Below are 17,489 nucleotides of genomic sequence, written 5' to 3' on the forward strand. Positions count from 1 at the left end.
ATCAAACGTTCACTGGGGCGTGATGTCTAAAAAGCGGAAGAAGGGAAGGGCACGGCATATTCCCGTCAGGATCGCATAGCACCTTCGGTGTTTCCACGTGGCACAGCCCGCGCCCCTCCTTTTCCGCGGGGTGGCTCCGAGGGCAACACTGAGAGAGTGTAATATCTGGGTGAGAACTGCGAGTAACGGTAAGCGATATGAAAAATATGGCATTAAATTTTTTAAAATACACTGTGCTCAGGCGAATTATTAAATCCTAACAGATTGCTATCTCAGAGAGCAGCTCTTCCCTCAAGAGGTTTTTGCTCTGAGGGAATTGGCTGAGGCACTCCCTGTCCGGAAGCACTTAGTGCAGGCAAGAGTAGGACGAAAATGGATTACGGAGCGGAAAACCTGGGAGGAACGAAAAATCGGTCTGTGGGCTGCTTATCGGCCACCGAGTTCTCGCCTAGGCAGGAGTGCGGAGAGCGGTCGCAGAAACTGATAGGCCGCGAGAGGAACGGCCTCCGGGTTCTGAATTCTGGGGACTCCGGACCAAAGCCGCCACTGGGTCTAACCACCTCACAGAAAGGCCGGCCAGTCTCGGGTTCCAGCCGTGCCCCCAAGGAGGTGCTCTCAGACTGAAGCAGTGGAACATGCTACCTATTTAACCTATTTATACCATGCTCTCCTATTTAACCGCATGGTATAAGAGTATTTAGTGCCTCCCACTATGGCACATCCTTGACATTAATATATGATGCTGGCTGGGAGCGCCTCTCTCAAGTATTTTTAATTTTAATATTTTTATTTTTTTAATTTTTTTTTAATGCTTTGTTTATTTCTAGGAGAGAGAGAGAGACAGCATGAGCAGGGGAGGGTCAGAGAGGGAGGGGGAGTCACAAACTCTGAAACAGGCTCCAGGCTCTGAGCTGGCAGTCAGCACAGAGCCCGACGCCGGGCTCGAACCCACACCGCGAGATCATGACCTAAGCGAAAGTCGGACGCTTAACTGACTAAGCCACCCAGGCGCCCCTAATTTTGCTATTTTTAAAATGTTTATTTGTTTTAAGAAGAGAGAGAGAGCGTGCACATGATTGGGGGTGAGGGCAGGGAGAGAAAACCCAGGCAGGCTCCATGCTCTTGGCAGAACGCTGGTCACAAAGCTCGAACTCACTAACACTGAGATCATGACCTGAGTCAAAATCCAGACTCAGATGCTTAACTGACTGATCCACCTAGGTGTATATTTTTTAAAAGGGGTGGGGGGGAGCACACAGACCAGGATGATAGCAGTGGCTATCATCTATGCAAAACAAGGGTGGATTATACATAAGTATTTTATTTGTAATGTGTATTAATTTTAGTTTCACATCTGTAAAATGAGGTTGGAAATAATAGTATCAACCTAAAATGGTGTTGAGATTAAATGAGTTAAATAAAGCACCCAGGGGCGCCTTGGCGGCTCAATTAGTTAAGCGCCCAACTCTGGATTTTGGCTCAGGTCATGATCTAACGGTTAATGAGTTCGAGCCTCATGTCCAGCTTTGCAGAGATCATGGAGCCAGCTTGGGAATACTCTCTCTTCTCTCTCTCTGCCCCTCCCCTGCTTGCTCTCTATCCCTCTCTATCAAAAAGTAAACTCAAAAAAAAAAAAAAAAAAGGGTAAAGCTACCTAGAATGATGCCTGGCAGAGTAAATGCAGGCAAACTTAGCATTTCTTTGGTACCAGTTTCTGTTTTATGTTTTGGGAAATTCACTTGGGAGCCAAGACAATGGGGACCTGGATTTTGGATTTTGGGGTTTACAGTTGATGGGGTGAGTGGAACGGAGATTGAGAGGGAGATTGGAGCAAAGAGAGGAAGGACAAGTAGGATATAGACCTGTGGCTATATGGAAGGTTAAAGTTCCAATAAGGGAACGTATGTGGGAGGAGATGTAGCTGGAGAGAGAGTCAGTGCAAAAATCTTGAACTCGATTGTTGCAGGTGCTGAAAACCAGTGAGATGGAGGTAAGGGGCAGTTGACAAGAGGGTCAGCAGGCTTGGGGAAGGACCATGGGTCCTCAGGGTGCTGCCCTGACTGTGCTTCAAGGGTCCCAGTCATGTATGTCACCTGACTCCATAGCACTCTCAGTTAGCTGTCTTTTTGCTTTTCCAACACTACAGTCCAACTTGACCTCGACCCACACATTTGGTTTCTCCTGTGGTCGTGGGAGACTCTTACCTTCACCCACACCAATATCCAGCTTGCTGTTGATAATTTGGGTCATGCCAAGTGCCCTGGCACTTGGCACAAATAAAGAGGTGAGAGATTCCATGCATTGTCTAGTGGAGATGCTCAGCGCAAGGACTCTCCTGATGCTTGACCTATATAGGTAGAGGATTTAGTCTCAGTTCAAGAACATAAGTTCTTCATCTCCTACCTCCACTACCTAAAGAGATCATCACTCAGTCACATTATATTTACCCGCCTGGAGAAATATCATTTGGCTGGCTGTTTTCTTGAATTTTGCCAGGGAGCAGCTGTGGAATCAGTATCCCTGAGGTAGGGCCAAGGGTGCAGGTTTAAAACAAGCTTCCCAGGTCTCTCACACATGCTCAAGGAGATGCTTTTAGGTGTCTCTCAGTTCCTTTCCAGAAGAGGGCAGTTCCCAGGCTAGCCCTGCCCTACCCCAGTCCTACTTGTGCCTGGCCCCTTCCCCCACCCTGCAGGCTCCCACGCCCGAAATTTCTGGAAGTGCCCTTGGCCTCCCCTTATTCCAAGGGCCTCTCCCTACACCAGCCCCTTACTCTGTAAGAGGATTGTGCCAGTGCCCCCTCTTCTGGAGCTAAGGGGAGGAATTCAGGTTTTCTCCTGGAGCCTATCAGTACCGGTCTGGCAATGCCAGGGGAGGAGAGGGAGAAAAGGAATGTAGTGGACTTCCCCAGACAACAGATTAAACCTTTTGGGCTTTCCACCTCAGAGTTTTCCTCCAATCACTGCCTGGCCTGTGGGCAAGCCACAAAGCCATTGAAGAGCATTCCTGAACCAAGGGAGGCATGGCCTGGACTCTGGGTGTACTGAGGGTCAGGGTGCAGTGGCAGCCTTTCCTTCTCAGTTCCAGCTGGAGTTGAGCCACATATGCACCTGCTTCCCTCTAGGTCTCCACAATTCCCTGCTAGGCATATGGGCCCACCTGGACTCCTCCTGCCTGAAGCCCTGCCCCTTCCAGTGGGATGATTCCCCTTGGCTACAGGATGTGTGCGCTTCCCTTCCTTTAACAGGTCTATTTCCTGTGCAGGCGGTCCTGGGCCGTACCCCTGGGCCTTTTCATTCCAAGTCTTTTATCTGGCCTCTAGGAGGTAGAAGCCTGCTGGAGAGCCCCAACTGGCCTTTGGGAAAGTCTCTCTGCAGAGCCTTCTTTCTGCTCCTCAGGCTGTCCCTCCTGGAGGGTTCCTTACCCACTTCTAGTCCCAGCCCCTGGGCTGCCCCTCCTCTCCTTCATCTCCACTGGCACCACCTCCATTCCCACACAAGGTAAGCATCCCAAGGGAGAAATTGGAGATGCTCTTCTAAGGAAGTCTGTCTTTTCTGCTGGGAATTCCCAAGACCCACCCAGCTGGGAGAAGCCCCTCTGGTTTCCCTGCTAGAGGGCCATGACCTCTCCTCTAGGAACAGAGACCTCTATTCCATCCTGCCAGCATTCAGGAGGTGAGATAGGTCTTCCTTTGAATGTGTTGGTGATGACTATTGTGGGTGATAGGATAGGTGAGGGGCTGAGAGAAAAGGATGTGGCCAAGACCAGAGGGCCCACTGTCAACTAAAGCAGGTGACTTCCCTTCATTCGACTGTTCCTTGGCAGTTTCAATGTGGTTGGCTCTGGCCTATACTCCTTTTTGTGAGTACATTGGCTCTCCCCTGCTCCTTTCAACTTTCAGTTCTTTCCCACAGAGAACATACCTTGTTCTGCCTGAAACGCCCACCATATTCCACCTCCACTTTTCTTTTTAAATGTTTATTCATTTTTGAGAGTGAGTGTGTGTGTGTGTGTGAGAGAGAGAGAGAGAGAGAGAGAGAGAGAGAGAGAGAGAGAGAGAGAAAGCGCGAGTGAGCAGGGGAGGGGCAAAGGGAGAGGGAGACAGAATCAGAAGCAGGCTCCAGGCTCCAAGCTGTCAGCACAGAGCCTGACACAGGGCATGAACTCCCCAACCACGAGATTGAGCCAAAGTCTGATGCTTAGCCAACTCCTCACCCCCACTTTTCTTAATCTAAGCTTCCTTCAGGTCTCAATTCAGGTTGCCACCTCAGAGAAACCCTCTGTGACCTTCAAGTCTAGGTTAGGCTTCTTGATTCATGCCCTCATAGTGATGGTGTGCTGGGCCTTCATAGCCGTTAGCTCAGTTTGCCCTTATTTGAATCTCTTAGGGCTTTTCTCAGTGCCCTGAGGTCAGGGACTGGTCTGTTTGGGCTCATATGCTGCATTTGCTGGTAGAGGGTTTGGTTGAAGAAGATTCCAATCTTGGTAACCAATCTCACAGGCTGAGTAGTTAAGGGCAAGTAGTTAAAGGGTGTTCCAGGCAGAGGGATCACCATGGGGAGAAGATGTTAGAGTAATTGCATGCAGAATTTTTGGAGGGATGGTTTCAAATGGGAAGGTAGGAGAGCGTGAAACCCAAGGTGGCCAGGGAGTCCCTATCAGGAAGGAGTTGACTACTAAGGAATCTGAATTTGTCCTGAAGCCTAGGACTTTCCTCTTTAGGATTATCTCATCCCTTTCCTGCCTAGACTTGATTTTGTTGTAAAGTGTTTGTTCTCAGAGTGGAGGGTAAGTTGAAGGTTGAAGGAAGACTGTAAGAGTTCAGAAGTTGGACAATAGAGTCTGTAGGACAGTCATGAGAGTCCTGAGTAATGGCTGAGTAATGGCCTTATGATGAGGGATTCAACATCTCCTCTAATCTGTCTCTCTCCTCCCTACCTTCTTCACTCCAGTATCTAGAACTGGGCTCTGATTATAGAAACTAATTCATGATTGAGGCCTAAAAAATTAAGCTCAAAAAGATTGGAAGGAAACATGGAAGTTCTGTTCCTATTGTAGGTTCTATTCCATTTTTCTTGTTGAAAGGTGGGGATATGTTATTAAGTCAAAGCCAGCAACAGATCTTAGAAGAAGTCACATATAATTTCCTTATGTCTCTTGAAAATATTCGTTGCCCATCTTAGGCAGAAATCTGAGGTCTCATCGTGAAAGCTGCTAAGGCATACTGTTGGGCTTTCCCTGGGAGGTATGCTGTGGGGTTCCCCAGGCCCTAGGTGCTTCAGCAGATGTGCAGTGAGAGGCTCTGGAAGTGGGTGTGGTCCAAGCAGGTGACTATAGTCCAGGTAAAATTATAAGACATTAAAGGTGAAGTCAAGCCTCTGGCTTGTTAAAGGATTTAAAACAGCATTAGGTGGTAGGGAGAAATTAAAGGTGATCAAGTTGCCTTTTATCAGCTTTTCCTGGAAAAGAATTTCATATGAACTAGGGTCAGGAGAGTATGTCAAAATGGAACCTTGAGACTAGCTAGCTTACCATATGGTAAGAGGGCTGAAGAGGAAACAGTCCTTTCTGCTCACACTTGGTTAACTAGCTGGAGCTTGCTGAAAAATTCCATCCTTTGCTGGAGAGGGGAGAGAGAGGATTCTATCTGATTAGGAAATGGCAGACAAAAAGGGGGCAGGATCCCTAGGGATCTTCTTCCAGGTGACCTGGGTCCTTCATCTTTGTGGGGCCCTGTTTAGTACCAGGTGGAATTGTCAATGAGAACTCTCTGACCAACTCTGCATCTGAGTTCTTTAGGATTAGGTAAAAGACTAGGAAGGCCTAAGCATGATCTTCAGTAGCTATGGAAGAATAAGCCTATATATTCTTTAAGGCTGTTTCTAGTGCAAATCCCTGAGGTATCCATTTTCCTCCTTCTTTGGAAGGGATAGATATGGGGAGAAGAACAGTAACTTAAGAGGCCATTTCTTTGCTGGTCCCCTGTCACATCTCCTACACTTCTCACGTTGTAAGATGAGCTGTTTCCCTATGCCCAGGGTCCTCTCATACTGTACCTCTGAGGACTCTGCTTTGTGGGCAAAGACTGTATAATTAAAAGTTAAATTTGTCATCACTTTTAGTTCTCCTCCTTTTTGGCCCTGTTATTCCTAAAACCTCTCACATCCCCCCTTTTTTTTTATTTAGCACTGCCAGCACAAACTGCTTTCCCTTCTGGGACTTCATGGATTCCTTACCACTCTCTGCCAGGATTTAGGTACGAGAGGAAAAAGGGAAGAAACCACTTACCTACTTTAATGCTAGGTTTTGCTCCATATCCCATTTTCCATAAGTCAGGCAGCAAATAAAACCTTATTTATACTTCTTCCCCCCCCCCACCCCTATTTTGAGGCCCCAGCTCTGGCTCTTTTTGGGAAGAAGGTAATAGTTTCTTTTTCAGCTGCCTTCCCACTAGAGTTCTCCCTTATCACATTTCCCACGTGTGATTCACATGAATCACAAGTGGAACTGTTCAAGGCTGTCTTAGTCAGATTTTTAAAAAAATGTAAGAAGGTATTTGTTTCTTTTAATGTTATTTATTTTTGAGAGAGAGACAGAGTGTGAGCAGGGGAGGGGCAGAAAGGTAGACACAGAATCTGAAGCAGGCTCCAGGCTCTGAGCTATGAGCACAGAGCCTGATGTGGGGCTCGAACTCATGAGCTGCAAGATCATGACCTGAGCTGAATCGGAAGCTTAACTGACTGAGCCACCCAAGCACCCCTAAGAAAGTCTTCTTTTATATATTTCTTCTGTGCCTAAAAATAGCGCCTTTGAGCTTGCCTCTCCTGATGGGGAAAAGAAAGTTGTCTCATTTCTTTTTCATCTTCCCTTTGGACTTGCCTCTATTCCTGAGTCCTAGAAAGGACCAGAATTCAACCTGCCTCCTTTCTATGGAACCATACAAAAAAATTTAGTTGTACAACAAAAAGGTGTACAATTGTACAATTCAATAAGATTTGATAGCCGTAAGCCATGTATGGCTATTTAAATTATTTAAAATTGAATACAATTAAAAATTCAGTTCCTGACTTGCACTAGACACATTTCAAGAGCTCAAGTCATATGTAGCTACTATATCAAACAGCATAGCTTTAGAATACTTACATTGTTGGAAAGTCTTTTTAGACCTGGTATAACAGGCTAATGTGTTCACTTTTGTAATCCTCTTTTATCAGTCAATAAATATTTGTAATAACTTAGTGTTCTGGGATTAACTTTCAGGGGGATCAGGAGCTGGTAATGGCACATCTGTGGATTAGAACACTATCCCTGAATTTAGACCAATGATTCTTTTTTTTTTTTTAATATTTTTATTTATTTCTATGAGAGAGAGAGAGACACCGTGAGCAGGGGAGGGTCAGAGAGAGAGGGAGACACAGACTCTGAAACAGGCTTCAGGCTCTGTGCTGGCAGTCAGCATAGAGCCCAACGCGGGGCTCGAACCCACGAGCTGCGAGATCATGACCTAAGCGAAAGTTGGACGCCCAACCGACTAAGCCACCCAGGCGCCCCACTAGACCAATGATTCTTAACCACGGATGATTTTGCTCCCGTCAACCCTCTCCATAAGACATTTGGAAATGTTGGGAGACATTTGTGGTTGCCACAGCTGGTGGAGGGGTGCTACTTTCATCTGGTGGGTAGAGTCCAGGGATGCTTCTAGGCATCCTATAATGCACAGGACAGCCCCACCCTGCAAAGAATTATCTTACTCAAAATGTCAATAGTGCCGAGGTTAAGAAACACTGGCCTAGACTACAGCGTGGATCAGTTCTTCATGCCAAGACTACTCATAAGGTCCAGGGTCAGCAAGTATATTAAATTAGGAAGGAAAAAATTTAGATGTCAGTAAACTGTGGCTTCCACAAAACTGAAGAGCAGGTATAACTTGAGTGTATTTAACTGCACTAGAAGGCAAAGAGCTAAGGTCATAGTGCAATTGAGGGTGAGGATTTCAGATGTGTAGCAAGTCTGTTTAAAGATGAGGTCCCAGGTACAACCACAGGAGTAGCGAGGACCAAGTTTAAACAGTCTGACTTGTGATACAGCAGTCAATAGCTGAACCTGGTAGGGAAAACATTCAATAAACAAATGACTATCTAGTGAATAGGGATATACCAGTTTTTTCTCAATGTTTGTGGAACCATAGCTCTACTTTTCATATACTTAAAAATCTCAAAATTTCCCTCCAGTGTTATTTAAGTTATTTAAGTTATTAAATTTCACATTTAAGTATGACTAAAAATCAAAGCAATGGTAATTTTGGAAGGCAAAAATTTATTCAGATAAGGTGATAACTATGTCACTGTTAAGCCTTATCTTTCTTGGGTGGTGTAGAAGATGTAACAAAACACAAACTGCTTTAACAATACTCTTGGACTATTTTCTCCCCACAGCTAGATATACTCCCCTCAAAAAAAGCTTCTAAGATGTAAAGAGAAAATGGAATAACAAATGGAATAAAGTCTTCACATATTTTTAGACATTTTATATCCCAATTTTTCTAGAGTGCTTATCTGGAAGTTTCTAGTCAAAACAATCAGACTTTAAGTTCCACATACTCCTCTTGAAGCTCTTCCAGTGAGGACTAAACATCAGTTGAAAACACTCTTTATAAAACTAATAGAGGTTGTGGGGCGCCTGGGTGGCTTAGTCGGTTAAGCGTCCGACTTTCGCTTAGGTCATGATCTCGCGGTTCGTGGGTTCGAGCCCCGCGTCGGGCTCTGTGCTGACTGCCAGCTCAGAGCCTGGAGCCTGTTTCAGTCTGTGACTCCCTCTCTCTCTGACCCTCCCCTGCTCACGCTGTCTCTCTCTCTCTCCTAGAAATAAATAAAAAATATTTAAAAAAAAAAAAAAAAAAACAACTAATAGAGGTTGTTAAGAACAAGGCCAATAACAATCACCCAAAATAGTTCCAGATGTTTCATATTTTTGTCTTGAAATAACATTCAGAAATCTAGTCCTTGAAAGATTGGCCAAGCATATTCGAAATTGTTAGCATGAGTTTGCTATGTGTAGCTGGATTTTTGGCAAGTTTTGCTTAAAGTATTTCATAATAAGCAGTGATGTTGGTGTTTGCCTTTTGACATTTCAGGGTCAATGTATTTTAAGCTTCAATCCAATACATTCTGTCAAAAGTTTTAACTCTTGAAAATTTAAAGTACAGATTCTCTTTAGATGGTGTTCCAAAATCAGAGGGTTATTTTGTCATTGGTGTTTCAAAATCAGTGCTGTTCATAAATTCAGCTGAATACAATTGTTTAACAACTAAGGAACTGGAGTATGTAACAGAAAACACTCTCAGTGGCATTCTGAATAGATCTTCAAAAATCAAGGCAAACTGGGATCAAATCTACTGTTTTCCACAAGGGTTATGGTGACAGCAAGGTGAAGATTTCCAGTAGATTATGGGCCAGTCGATGGAAGTGGATGCTTGGTGGGGATTGCTACAATACATCTTAAACACAGTTTTCTTTAGTTCTTGCCAAAAACCCAGATTTAGAACATTCCGTTACTGTAGCACCACCAGTGTATACTCTTATAATTTTCCTCCAACTCAGTTCATTTGATACAGTTTCAAAAATACTTGTCTTTAGTGGTCAAGTATTATGTTTATGAAACCACCACACCCACACTTTTTAAAGCTTTATTTTAAACATAAGCAAAGCACACATTTTTATCAGTAGATTCATCTCAACAGCAAAGAAGGATGAGCTAAAGTTTTTAAAACCTGAAGTTTGATATGTTCAGTCATCATTTCCGAGTTAAGACTGTAGAAGTAGATGACGAAAGTCTGGAATTCCTCAATTTCCTCTCAAAGTTGTGGCAGCACTTGGAATGCAAGGCTTCACAAGTTTCTCCATTTTTTTCTCCTTTGCAATTAAAAGGGCTATTTATTGTGCTTTCATAGCTTTTGAAGATTGTTGTCCAATCTTAAAGCTTCAGAGAATTGTGCTTTGCAGAATACTCCACTGTTTTTAATGGCATAAATTTAACAGTGTTTGGCATGGTGTCACTGCCCAACATTTTCAGGTAACTGGTAACTCAACTGAAGAAGATGACCCTATCTTCTGCATCATAATGTGAATATATACTTGATAAAAGCCTCAAAAAAAATTTTGGCTGCCATCTTTAGCTACCTCAAAGGAAAAAACAGAAAAAGGAGTATTGATGATGGAAGCATCTGGTCTCTCTTGCAGAACGATGAATGATTTTATTGGTGGCAGCTGGGTAGCAGGGCAATACAGGCATCCAGTTGTGCCTGAACCCCAACAAGTGAAATCTTTGTTTATTTCCTTTTTATACACCCTTCCACCGTCTAAAACCTGACACCATTTAATGGTGTCCTTGGTCAGTCTAAATGCTTTTACTTTCATAATCCTCTGATTCTAGCTTGAAGAGTCAAGATGAACTCTAACTCATGGGATGGACAAAATGGAAGATGTAAATAAGTAAGCTTTTCAGAGCTAAAAAGGCTCTTTTTATACACAATTAAACTTTAAAAGTACATTGACCTCGAAACAATATAACTTGTCTTGGATATGCAATAAAAATAGCAGTATAAATATTTAGCATCGTACCCACAATGAACATCTGTGGCTACCCAACCTGTGTATATACCTCATTAATTACAGGCCTTACTCTGAATGTTTCTTGTTCTATCTTTGTATTCTTAGCAGCCAAGGAGTTCTTTTATAAACTATAACACTCCCCATATGTGCAATGCTAATGTAATTTGTGAAGGGAGAGAGAGAATGCCTTTTTCTCCTATTCCTGAAAATCACTGACATATTCCCTTGATTCTATGAGTAACAACTCCCTAGTCAGTCCCTAAAACTAAACAGCCTGATTATCACCAAAGTAGATTTAAAAAATGTGTTCAAGTGGTAGCTGACAAAAATTCACTGTAACCAGAACTGTGTGATGGATAATGCACAATATAAAATAAACCATTATACAAAAATAGTTTCTTATAATGTTACCTATTATGTAAGTCTCATTCAGTAAAATTCTAAACTATGCTACTGGTATATGTTGACCAATGAAAGGCAGTAACAAAACTACATCCCCAATTACTAAAAGTTTATATATACATACAATAAAAGTTTTAACCTCTTCAGTGTAATTCCTATGTTTGGCAATACCGTCTACCTAAATTCTGGTATATATTTGAAAATAAAGTTTTCTTTTCTTTTAAATATTCTATATTTTGAAAGGAATTTTCCCCAATTTGTTTAACTTGGTTTTGCTGTTTATATTTACTGGTATGCTTTATACAATATACTTAAAAAATTTTTCTTAATGTTTTATTTATTTCTGAGAGAGAGAGAGCGTGAGCAAGGAAGGGTCAGAGAGAGACGGAAACAGAATCTGAAACAGGCTCCAGGCTCTGAGGTAGCTTTCAGCACAGCCCAACGCGGGACTTGAACCCACGAACCATGAGATCATGACCTGAGCCAAAGTCAGACGCTTTACTGACTGAGCCACCCAGGTGCCCCACTGGCATGCTTTGTAAATAATTTCCAAGTTTCAAGTGAGTGTTCTCTGGCTTCCCCAGTTGAAAAACCATCTCTTTTTTTCCTAATTGGCTTTCAGTAAGAAATTTTGGTTTCAAAATCCTTACAGAAAATTCTAACAGAGGGATGAAAAGTTACCTTCTTTATTCAGCTTCAGTGTACTAAAAACCAGAAGTATAAGATGTAGTTTCTTCTGGAGGCAAACTTTATTACCCTAGGGGAAAGCGTGATGCTAGGGTTGTCCCTAAAGTCAGGTTCGTATGATGACATTAGCAGGGATTTGGAGTTAAGACTGTAGGGTCTTACTGTGCACTTACCAGTAACTAAATTGAAGGGTGATGATAATAGCTAATATATGACACTTTAGGACAATGTTTGTGTTTTGACTGCAACCCAGAGTAAGCAATACATTTTACTGTGAGACCAAGTATACATAGGTGTACATAAAATTTAAAACTTTCATAAGACAGTGTTTACCTTACTATGTTCCATGAATCTGATATTTTCATTTAATTAAAATAATGCTAGGCATGACACACTTACTTTATTGGTCAAAATCCACAATTGGAAAACCACTGCTGTAGGAGAACGTGAGGAAATAGATTTTATAAACTGTAAAGCACACTGAAATTTGAGCAGCTGCTAATGAATATCCAGGATAAGACTTTTTGGGCCTGAGACATCTCTCCTTCCTTGAGTACTGGGAGAAGTCACATTCACCTAGGCTTTTGATAAGGAAGACATTATTTAAGCGGTCACTGAGACAGCTCTCTACTACTCAAGTCAGGAGAGCAATGTATTAACTAAATCAACCCAAAGCAAAGACAAACAGGAAGATCAAATAAAAAAGCAAACATTTGTTTAGTGTTTTATGGTTTATAAAAACCTTTCATATACATGGTCTCTTAATTTTAACAAGCCTAGGGGAAAAGTAAAGGTAAGAGGTGAAGACCTGTCCAAGGTTAGACAGTAAGTGGCAGAGCCAGGTCATCTCATCCTAAATCCATCACTCCTTTCACTATGATAAAATACCAGGAAAGGAGAGTTATCAAGACAGAAGGCTTATTCTGATCCATCAAGAAGATGTTTATGTCCTCTGCCTCTCTGTACAGGGAAAATAGATAGTCCCTACTGAAGCACCCTCCTACTTTAGGAAGGGGGTGTGGCCAATTGCACTTATTTTCAGCCTACCAAAACCAGTCACTTCTTTTGTGTATGTTTTCCCCCAGTCATCTCTTTTGACCTGGTTGTACTCCAAGGTCTCAAATGTCTATTATGTACAAGTACTTAATTGCTTTCCATTCCTATGTGGTTAAGGGTCCTGGAGTCTTGGTAAGGTACAGTCTCAGGACTCAAAAGACAGAATTTGGTACTAGGGATATGTCATCCATGCTCAGATTGAAATGGAATAACAAGAGTAGTCAGCTTTGGTGCCTTTGCTCAGATTACTTTGGAGAAGCCAATCAGCCTCAGCCAGTGTGTCTCTTATCCACATATGCCCATCTCTCTCCACTACTGTGCCCTTATCTCTCACAAAAAAAAAAAAAAAAAAAAAGATTCAACTAGCAAGTATCCGCCTCCCAGCTCCCTTTGTTTTTCTTTCCACTCTCCTCAACCCCCCCACCCTCTTTCCCCCCTTGTGCCTCTCACCTTATACTCTTGCACCACCTCCTCCACTGGCACCACGCTGTGCTGTTTGTGGCTCCTGGATTCTCGGCACACCACACAGATGGCCTCTTCATCCACTTCACAGAAGAGTTTCAGGGCTTCCTGATGTTTGGAGCAGATGCCCTGATCATTCCCCCGGCTTCCGCGATAAGGAGTGGGGCTCACCTGGCGAATTATCTGAACCTTGTTGGCTAGCTGCAAGTTGGGACGAAAGCTGCGACGCGAAAAGCTCTTTCGGCACTGGGGGCAGATGAACTGACGTGAAGGGCCCGGTGGAGGGGGAGGAGGAGGAGCAGGCAAGCGGGTATCAGGATACAGCTCTTCGTCGTCCTCATCGTATTCTTCCAGTATCTCCTCCTGTGGGTAGACGTCAATTCTCAGGTCATGTCTCAAGCCTCCCAGGTAATAGTCCTGATCTTCCTCCTTTTCTTCCTCCTGGTCCCACACATAGTCCATGTCCCAATTCCCGATGCCACCATCACCAATCCAGAGTTCATCATCTTGGTCCTGAAACACCTCGTCAGCACTGCCCTGGTACAAAACCTCTCGAATAGAGTTGTCCCATCCATCGACGGCCCCCTCCGCATCGTCATCCTCGTCTTCCTCCCATCCATCATCTTCCTCGCCCCTGTCTTCCTCATCTTCCTTGCCCCATAGTTGGGTCACACACCCTCGGCAGAAGTTGTGCCCACAGCCTATAGAAACGGGATCCTTGAAGTAATCCAGGCAAATGGCACACACTGCTTCCTCCGGAAGGGTCTGCATAGGGTTAGGAGTAGTAGCATAGCCAGCCATTTAATGCGCAGCCTGGGGTTGTGGATGCGTCTACTCCGGAGCTACGTAGCGGGGACGAGCCTGCAGCCCTGCCTCCAAGCTACGCTTGTGACCCAAGGCTGTTCTTGCTGCTCTTCCTCCTCTAGCCGGCAAAGGAGCCTTACGCCTCTCCCCCAGGCTCTTCCCAGCTCAAGGCTGTCTGGAATCAGCCGCTCTCTAAGGGGAGCGGGGGCGGAACCAGGCTACAGCTTCCACTTACTTTCAAGGCTCAGCTTGCAAATTCAGGTCCCAACACGTTTCTTGCCTTCCTCCAGGTTTGCCCGACCCAGAGGTGTCCTCCTCCGGTGCTGGCACTCCCCACCCCCAGCCGGAGGCGATAGAAAATGACGTAGGCGCTCTAACCCACGCTCGGAAAGGGTAGACTGAGCCAACGGAGGACCACATTGTCTATGATGTCCCAGGGGACGAGACAGCTGGGAGCCGTGACAGCCATCCAGCCGGCGCTGATAGGAAAGACTGGTGAGAATGGGCAGAGGTGGAAAGAGAATCAATTTAAGCCATTACGCCGCTCCACACCAGCCAGACACAGAGTATGCGGCGGTCCCTCAGCAGGGCCAGTTCCCCGGAAACGGACCCAAAAAGTGCGGTGGCCAAGCTCGCGCTCTCGTGCACTTCCGGCCCTTCTAGCCAGAAACCTTTGTGGTAGTGAGAACTCCGTCTCTATGGAGGCCACGCTCGGGGGCGTGGCCTGCAGGAAAGCAGTGGGGTGGTGCGCGCGGTGGTGTGGAGTGGCTGTGAGATCAAACGGTTTTGCGTGGGACTCATACCTCCAACTTTTCTCCTCAAACCATTTAACCCCTTTCTAACTACCTGCAGAGCCTCGGCTTCCTAGCCTCATGTATCCCGTTACTTTTACTTCTATGTCCATCTCCACTGTCCTGCGACCTTTCAGATACGTCAGACTCAGCATGCCTTATGCTGACTTATTCTATAGATCTTTTTGCCTTCATCGGTAATGCTTCCATTCACCATCCACTCACTTATCCATGCCTGCTTGCGTGCACGAATACAACCATCCATCCACCTGCCCATTCACTTTAATTCATCCATCACATACATGCATAACCCATCCATTTATCCATCCACTTTATTATAGGAACATATAAGGCATGATCAGTCCCTTAAAGGTGTTCAGAGTTATAGGCGTGTTGTTATCCTTATCCCAAGGTTTTTGCAAGGTTTGTTTTTCTTTCTTTACTTGACCCTTACTAAGGAGTGCATTGCACATGTTAATCCAATACAGACTTGCACATATGTAACAAATAAAATTTCTGAAAATTGTTCTTATGGCAGTCAAGACACCCTGATATGTTCTATTCTATTTTGCTTCAGTAAAATGCTGTTCAAGATCCACGGGTATGATTGCACCCCTCACGAATTGGTCACTGGTTTGAGGAACACTACCTGTCCTAACGGAATCTTCAAGGCACCCTAGAACTCCTGCTCTCCGTCTCTGGGCCTGAACTTGAAATGTAAACTCTACAGAGCAAGAATGGTAAATGTGCTGTTAATAATGTACATGCAGCTCCTCGATCATAGTGCTGAACATACAGCAAGTACTTCTTGCATATCTGCTGAATAAATAACAAACCCAACAAATTGAAACCATCAAGACCTGCTGATTTTTATCTCTTCAAATCTAGGCCACTTTCTCTATCTCTTCCTTTCATCTTTGATCTGACCCTATCAGCTTCCAACTGGACACAATGTTTCCTAAAGGGTCATTTGTCCTCATTTCAGTCCATTCTGCAGCCACCAGAGCCATCCACCTGAAATGGGACTCTGACACACTCATGCCAGGCTGTTGCCTCTATGTCTTTGGGCATGTTCTTCCACATGGAAGGCTTTTTTGTTTCACTGCTTCACCCAGATATAACTCCCTAATTATCCTTCAGGTCTCTGCCCAGGCATAATCTCCTGAAGGAGACTCTTCCCTGAGGCTGGCCCCAGGCTATGTTAGCACCCCAACTCTGCCACTTAATTCTGTGTGTGACCTTGGACTAGTTTCTTAACAACTGTGCTGCCATATCCCCATCTGCAAAATAAAGATGCACGTATTAGAGTTACTGTGAAGTTGGAATAATTGACATCTGTAAAGTAATTGGAACAGTGTCTACTGGGCCTATCTTTGTGTCCCCAACACCTACCATTATATGCCTTTCCTATAGTAGAGGAGCCATAGAAGAAAGTCCTCCTCTTTGCATAGGGTAAGGACATTGGGACGCTATGGTGAAAAGTAGCCCACTGCCTGCCATTTAGTGGTTTGGAGAGCATTATGTTTGGAGAGGGAGGGAGTTGAACCCAGGCCTGACCTGCCTACAGTGGGACATCTTTGGTAGTGTTTATTTGTTAGGAAGCTAACAAGTAAATTCCCAGTATACAATCTGGGAGCATTCCTAGAGGTCATGACCCAGCCAAGGAGCCATGAAGGCAAATCTGAGCAAGAAGGACTGAAACTGTGTTTCAGGGCTGAAATACCACTCTCTGAATTCAGGTTCTAACCTACACATGTAATGATAGGGGAACCAGCTGGGGAGCAGAACAAAGGAAGAGGGGGTTGCTCAGAGAGTTGCATGCTCTTTGGACCCATCCAGCCAGGCGCCCCTCCCACCAGCATTTTTAGGTTGGAGAAGCCCGCACAAGAGTTCAACTGCAAATAATTAAATTCCAGTTCATGGTGACAAGGCAAGCCCTTGTCACACAGACACTGGGGATCATTTGTCAGAGGTACTAGAGAGGCAGTCTAGCATTGGTTTGGTGCACAGGGGTAGACAAATCTGGCCCTCAGTTTCTTTTTGTAAGCCCCAAGAAGAATGGTTTCTAAATTTTATTTCATTTTTTAAGCTTACTTATTTTGAGAGAAAGAGTGCAAGCATGCATGCATGATTTGTGAGGGGCACCGCAGAGAGAGAGGGAAAGAGAGAAAATCCCACGCAGGCTCCACACTGTCCGCACAGAGCCCGAAGCGGGGCTCAGTTCCACAAACCATGAGATCATGACCTGAGCCAAAATCAAGAATCGGGCTCAACTGACTGAGTCACCTAGGGCACCTCAAAAATGGTTTTTAAATTTTAAAGGATTAAAAAAAATAAAGATGAATACGTGAATGGAGACTATATTTGGCCAGAAAATTCCAAAGTATTTACTCTCTGATACTTTGCAGAAAATGTTTGCTGACACCTGGGCTAGGAGGCATGGGATAGACGACCTCCAGAATGCCTTTGATGTGATTCTGGCTTGTTTCTCCCCTCTGAGTTCAAGAGCCAGGCTCTTTTCCTACCACTCCATACCTGAGTCAGATTCCAGAGATCTTGGCTGGACAGGGTGAGTGCGACTAGTAAGTCTGCCTTGAGTCTGGTTGTGAGTTTGTGGGTGGTTTCACTGTTACAGACTCCAGAAATACTGGTAGTTCTTTCACTCCCCTCCACTTGAAAA

The 17,489-nt window shown here is 44.4% G+C and overlaps 1 protein-coding gene and 1 long non-coding RNA gene across 4 annotated transcripts; one reads left to right on the forward strand and one right to left on the reverse strand.

Annotated features, from left to right (window-relative positions):
- The first annotated feature begins 69 nt into the window (after positions 1 to 69).
- LOC120226362 lies at positions 70 to 16,121 on the forward strand. The gene is made up of 3 exons (XR_005527000.1): positions 70 to 188; positions 14,309 to 14,513; positions 15,387 to 16,121. It is a non-coding gene; the product is annotated as an uncharacterized LOC120226362 (long non-coding RNA).
- On the reverse strand, positions 1,609 to 14,315 carry TRIM52 (tripartite motif containing 52). Of its 3 annotated transcripts, none has more exons than XM_039224556.1 (2): positions 13,203 to 14,315; positions 1,609 to 2,347 (listed from the first exon to the last, which is right to left on the reverse strand). In XM_039224556.1, exons 1-2 carry the CDS (start codon positions 14,013 to 14,015, stop codon positions 2,306 to 2,308), a joined length of 855 nt encoding a protein of 284 aa, XP_039080487.1. In that variant the 5' UTR covers positions 14,016 to 14,315; the 3' UTR covers positions 1,609 to 2,305. The 3 variants fall into 3 exon arrangements, with proteins under 3 accessions (XP_039080487.1, XP_039080488.1, XP_039080486.1); XM_039224557.1 differs by lacking the exon at positions 1,609 to 2,347 and adding an exon at positions 8,907 to 9,908; XM_039224555.1 differs by lacking the exon at positions 1,609 to 2,347 and adding an exon at positions 8,907 to 10,297.
- Positions 16,122 to 17,489: the final 1,368 nt, after the last annotated feature.

Source organism: Hyaena hyaena, unplaced genomic scaffold (genome assembly GCF_003009895.1).
Source record: "Hyaena hyaena isolate Hyena2069 unplaced genomic scaffold, ASM300989v1 scaffold_1662, whole genome shotgun sequence".
NCBI lineage: Eukaryota > Metazoa > Chordata > Mammalia > Carnivora > Hyaenidae > Hyaena > Hyaena hyaena.